The sequence below is a fragment of the Schistosoma mansoni genome, chromosome 3 (assembly GCF_000237925.1).
Source record: "Schistosoma mansoni strain Puerto Rico chromosome 3, complete genome".
NCBI classification, from domain to species: domain Eukaryota; kingdom Metazoa; phylum Platyhelminthes; class Trematoda; order Strigeidida; family Schistosomatidae; genus Schistosoma; species Schistosoma mansoni.
The window spans coordinates 4,420,769-4,427,354 of record NC_031497.1 but is presented as its reverse complement, the minus strand read 5'-3'; the positions used below and the strand labels follow the sequence as shown (position 1 = coordinate 4,427,354).

The window sequence follows — 6,586 nt, the reverse complement described above, 5'->3', positions numbered from 1 at the left end:
CTGCTAGCCACTATCCATCGTTGCTTACAATGCTTGTGAATTAAGGCCTCATCGAGGCAATACGCACAGTATACACATATGCCAATTAGAGACTGATCAATTGCAGTCTTAAACATCAATGGGAAGATTCAAACAAACAATACTAAGTGAATTATATGAGATTTGATATTATTCTTCTTAAAATATATACAAATTATACAAATAACATTATAATTGCTAGGGATTTCTTCTACTAAGATTTTATTTTTGTTTATATTTCTTTTTTTACAACTTTTCTTTTGAGTTTTCTTTTTCCGTGAAATATACCAAAAACTTCATAAACACTGAGTATCGCCTTATCTATCCAACTTTTGATATCTAATACTCGGAGTATTTTAGATTATTGTCTTCGAGAAGTTATTCTGTAATTATATTTACAACAGGTTTATGATGTTGTTTTATCTGTTTTTGTATCTCATAAGACAATGAATTAATACTAAATGGTCATTAACCATTGTCTCGTTGTCTAGTCTTAGCTCTCAAACAACGAGTGTGGCTGAAAACGGATACATTTGTTTGCACTTTGTAAACAAGTCATGCTCTTCATACTTCATACTAATTCACATATGTTAGAGAGGTGTACCTGAATACTCAAGACAACTTACATCGCGAGATTTAGGTGTAATTCATATGGTAATACAAAAAGAGATATTACCACTGGATCACTCATGTTCAGGGTTCATTCATTCCCCCTTTAATCTGCTAAAATTATCTGCTTGTTCTTTAGGAGACTTTGTTCAATAACTCATTTGAGTGATTTACTAGACCAATAATATATCATACGAAGCAGGATTTCCATGTTAGTCTTTTTAATTAAAATAAACTATTACAAAAGTATGCCAAAGTCAGATTTTCAAGATTTCAGATTTATTATTTTTTTTACAAATAACTAAGGTTAGAATCACTTACGGTTTTTGTACTGAATCCAGTTATACTAGTTAAAAAAAGTATCAAATCTTTAGCAAAATAACAAGATGTTTGTATCAATACAGACTAATGATTATGCCTGTTTACAACTTTTAGAGCATAATTAATATAATATCCATATAATCTTTACATTTACGTTTGTTACAATAAAACGTGAAATCATGTATTTTTGTTTCTGAGGGGTATAAATGGTTTGTGTTTAACAATTAGATAAGCCATAGTACATTGGATCCTTCAAGAGGTAACGTCATAAATATATATCAGCACCAGAAATCAGTAAACATTTATTTTCATCTATAAATCTTAGGGTAAGCAAAATACTTGGATTTAAAAACAACGATAACTGAAAAAGATACAAAACGGTTATGTTATTTAAGATTAGAGAAAGAGTTTGAAATGAACGACAATTAGTAAATGTACTATCATTAAATATTTGTAACAAAAACACCATACTTTTGAATAAGAGCTGGACGCTTCTTAGGTATTTGTGACCACTTTGTTACCAGTCGAACACCAATTCCGCGAGCTGAAGCTGGCTGTAAATAACATAAAGTATTATTTAATCAAAAAAAATGTTTTATACAAAGTCTAGAATGAATCGTCTTTTATAACTTTACAAGTCCATTTTATCGAATCAATATTCATCACAGAACTAGAACAAAAAAGCACGATCATTTAAAAGTAATGTTGGGTATGTGAATGTCAGGTAAAGCTTTTAGTTATAGGGGTATTGGTGTCGAAAAAATTCCTGTAAAGTTCAAAGTGCTTTAAAATAATTCTCAGTGTCTAAAGTTTGACTACAAGAGCTGATAATAACTCCAATATACTTAATGATAAGCACTGATTACTCCTGCGTTTGGTTAGTGAGAATTCACCCCGATAAAATTAAAGCAGTACTTTCTAGCTTTACACTTTAGTTCAAATCATTTGAGATCACCTTAAACAATTATCTTGTTAGACACTAAACATATACTCAGCAGATGGTGTACGCCGATTGTATACAGAGCTACAAACAAACGGATGAAACTATTCTAATTAGATTTAAGTGGCTAGTTTCTAAGGCATTTATGTAGCTTATTCTGTGGTGTATGATACTTATTTTGACAGATATAAGTAGTATGTAATAACAACCAGAAGTGGGATGCATGTAGCAGAAGGTTGAGAAGATCGGATTAAAGAAAACAAGAATGTAAACAGAGAGTAATTATAATAACAAACAGAACTGAAAGAGTCATTATGCATATAAAGAACAACTGATGGGAGAGTAAAATTTTACTACCGTTCCTATACTGTCAATTAATGTCAGAGAAAAAAAATCCAAAACAATTGGTGATTACTTCACGATCCAGCATTTATAAATAAAGACAAAATTAACTTTTTTTCCCCAGCAAAACATATTACTGTCTTTTTATAAAGATCCAATTAATAAGCCACTTTCATTCAAGTCAGCTTTTTCACCCCATAAAATTTATAAAAAAGAGAAAAGAAATTGTCTAATCCTTAACGAACCGGTTTCATAATCCATCGTTGATTTTCTCCTTCTTCATCCCATACTTTTTTTAATTCATCTAAATCACCAGGTAAACAATAAGTTTGTGGCATAAAATTAAAATGTTCTTTTCCATGTTTCAATTGCATCTGAACTATGTTCCGCCATAAACGATCTTTACGACCAAGTTGAAATGAACAAGGTAAATGGTTTACCTGTATCAATTAAACAACAAAGGCAAATGGGGATAATAACTTTTAAAATGTATTCAATCCTAATACCTCCCTAGAATTTAAGGTATAGTCATATCTCTTTATAATAATACAATAATATTCAGTCACACTTGGAGAAGACTATCCAATACTTTTAATTTTTCAATGTCATTTGTTTTTAAAGAAAGTATTTGACCTTCTACGACTCTTAGTACTATTAATTTGGATTCTTCGTTATTTTCTCTGGACGGTTAAATTTTTGTGGTGTTGAAAGTGTAGAGACTTGGATTGATACACTTATATTTATGCCAGATTCTTTATCGTCTATAGTTGACCAAAGTACTTGCCTTCAGTTTTGACTAGTACGTGGAATATCATTTGACTGTTATTTTGATTATGTAATAGGGTTTTTATTATATACATAGGAAGAGTTTATCAAACAGTTTTGTGAGTGGTACCTTAGTCACTCGAGTCATATTGGGATAGGCAACATATATTTGTATTCTCTGGATTTTATAATTAAAGCAGTCTTAAATAAATACCAGTTTGATTTACCCTCTGTTAGCAATATTGTGTGTCAAAGTTTGAAGTCTAAAACCCTGGTTAAAATCAAGATGCTTCATTCAGGAAGACTAATTATTTCTTAAAAATCTATGTTTTTAATAACTGATTAAAATATAACAGATTTTAGTCCAAACTTAAGTGATAAGTGCAGATTTTCAGATAATGACATGCATTAATATTCCTGTAATGTTTCCTATGACAGTGTGTAACGGAATAGTCTCCATAAGATAATTATTCTTTATCAAATGCTATATATTAAGAGTTAGCTATGTGACAAATGAACGTGTAGTATAAAGGTTCTCAAATGAGAGAAGAATAGGTTGTCAGTTGCATTCATGCTATAATCCATAAAATTATAGGTGAAGTAGAAGAAAAAACACACTTATATGATTGATTATTTTGCTTTAAATTAAACAAACAATCTAATCCAATAAAATTGGAAGGAAAACGTCATTAATAGGAATACAAATAGGAAATCCAATTTCAGTATTAATAGACTATTGGAATTAGCAAATCAAATGATTTATTACACAAGGGTATCAAATAACCGCATTTATTTATTAAACTTCTATTTATTGTAGCTAAATGAAATAGGTTGTATTAAAACTTTTTCATAGTTGAAATCATGAGTCAATTAAAGCTAGACCACTATGGAAAATCTGGAAGCACTGCTTGACGGCCAACTCGTCCTATTGTGGGATTCCTCAGCAGTGCACACACACGATCCCGCCTAGCGAGATTCGAACACAGGACCTATCAGTCTCGCGCACGAGCGCTTAACCACTAGACCACCACCACTGTTTAACTTCAACCAACCCACGAAGTTGAGCAACCATCCACCAATTGTCTTCAGTGAGTTAATATCTCACAACATACGTGGTTGAACTCCACTGGTCACTGCTTCTCACTAGAACTCCAGGAAATATCTCTTGAAGTCAATCACTAGTGAGCATATGATTATATTCAGAAGCGGTTTTGCGGAGATTTCAATATTTTCATAGTTGAAATCATCAATCAATTGAAGCTAGACCACCATGGAAAACCTGGAAGCACTTCTTGACGGCTGAGGAATCCCACAATAGAACGAAACGGCCATCAAGCAGTGTTTCCAGGTTTTCCATAGTGGTTTAGCTTTATTTGACTCATGAGTTCAACTATGAAAATACTGAAATCTCCACAAAACTCCTTCTGATTATATTAAAACTTATCAAATTATCCACCTGGTAACAAATCTGTTAATAGAAATCTATTTTAAAGAATAATCATTGAAATTCCAAGAAGATACATTAATCAAACATCAGAAAAATGTAATTTCTACCTTTTGATACATTTTAATTGTACGAAATATTTGAGGACGCATATGTTTCCCAAAATAAAATATCCAATCAGATGATTCTAAGAAATAGTTTAAAAAGGAAGAAAATGAATTTTCACACTATAATAACAATCAATCTATGCATAAAAGTAAAGAAAGCATAAGATTAAATTATTTACATATACATACATTGATCACAGTTGACCGGTTCAGCTAACATACTGCTGTAGTAAACAACAACACAAGTGGGGACAATCGAATGTATTTTAGCACAACATTATAGAATATCTCATTAAAAATATGAGAACCACATAGTGAATAGTTAATTTGCAAAATAACAATCAATTGTCTCAATTTGACTGTTCCTTCTGAAAATACCCGTCCATAATTGTTCATGCATTTTCATACCAATCGCGTGCCGTTCCTGTTCTCTCCTTATCGATCTTCTACTGCCCGACCATCACCATATACTACTTATGTGGATATCAGTAACCCACATCACACTGCCACCATCTTTATTAGTGAACATTTAAGGCTTTTTTTTAAATAAATGAAGTCAATTGTAAACAAGAGATAAAGAGAATCAGAAGAGGACTTATGGAGATTTCGGTATTTTTCATAGTTGAAAGCGTGAGTCAATTGAAGCTAGACCACCATGGAAAACCTGGAAGCACTGCTTGACGGCCGTTTCGTCCTATTGTGGGACTCCTCAACAGTGTGCATCCACGATCCCGCACTCACGAGATTCGAACCCAGGACCTACCAGTCTCGAGCCAGAGCCCTCAACCGATAAGATAGATAGAAATTATACCAATCTTTATAGTTTTTAATAACAATTTTGTACTTGAATAGTATAAGTTCTATACTGTGATAACAAAGAGTGCATAAACCAATATTATTCCAATACATCATTAATTATCTATATTTATACAGTAATATTAATTGAACTCAGGTAACTATATACGTAGATATATTTTTCTTCTTCATCATCCTGGGGTTTTTGTTTCTATCTTAATAAAACAACAAAATGATGTCAATAAAATAATTAAGGTCATTATATGAACAACAAAAGGGATACTGTTTAAATATATGCACTTGACCAGCTTTTTTAAAGGTAATAATAATGGTAACAAGTAGGATATACTACAGTTGATGGAATTACAGACCTAGAATAGTAAACTAAACAAAGGAATTGCAATAAATTTAAATATTAGTAAATATATCATTACAGTCTGAAATATGAATGTTAAATGTGTTAAATTACTTAATGAATAATAGGTGAACATATGTAAATACACTTCAGGCTTAAGGGATTCATTGAATATACTATTCTAGAAGTGTGAATTCACTTAGTATTGTTTGTTTGAATCTTCCCATTGATGTTTAGGACTACAGCTGGTCAGTCTTCATCTTTGCTTACAATGCTTGTGAATTAAAGCTATATCGAGGCAATACGCACAGTATGCACATATGCCAATTAGAGACTGACCAGTTGTAGTCCTTAACATCAATGGGAAGATTCAAACAAACAATACTAAGTGAATTCGAACTTCACTCCATTGCACAAGCAAGTGGCTATCAGGACTGAGTAGCTGAGTGGATAACGCGATGGCCTTTGAAGCAAACAACACTGGGTTCGAGTCCCAAAATGAACATCAACTCTGAGATGCAGGCACATCCAGCTGACAAGTCCCAAATAGGGCGAAACATTATAGTAGTGTAGTGAAGAAAGAACTCGGGTAGGGAAGACCATTTTATTGCTTAATGCAAAATTACAATGTGTCTTCACAAAATATGAAAACCATAAATTAAATACTTCATTGGTACATTTTCCATCAATTTTTTATTACAAACTTTATTGTTCCCTCACCCCCGTTGTTATCTCGATTGATTTCAGTATTCTTCTCTCTTCTCTTGATTGCAGTCTACCAAATCTTCTGTACGCAGGTATTCCCTTCCGATTGATGCAACATACTACTTATATCAGTCAACATAAGTAACACACATCACAACAGTAATAAGAAATGTATGTATTCAAAG

At 32.1% G+C, this 6,586-nt stretch overlaps 1 protein-coding gene across 1 annotated transcript in view; it reads right to left on the bottom strand.

Moving 5' to 3' along the window:
• Smp_163450 (tubulin tyrosine ligase-related) overlaps window positions 1–6,586 on the bottom strand; it is a gene marked incomplete at both ends in the record, with an annotated part of 34,240 nt that overhangs the window by 15,549 nt on the left and 12,105 nt on the right. The window contains 3 exons of the mRNA XM_018798957.1: window positions 1,420–1,502; window positions 2,476–2,670; window positions 4,550–4,626. Coding sequence (XP_018650794.1) covers window positions 1,420–1,502; window positions 2,476–2,670; window positions 4,550–4,626 — 355 coding nt within the window. The remainder of the gene's footprint in view (window positions 1–1,419; window positions 1,503–2,475; window positions 2,671–4,549; window positions 4,627–6,586) is intronic.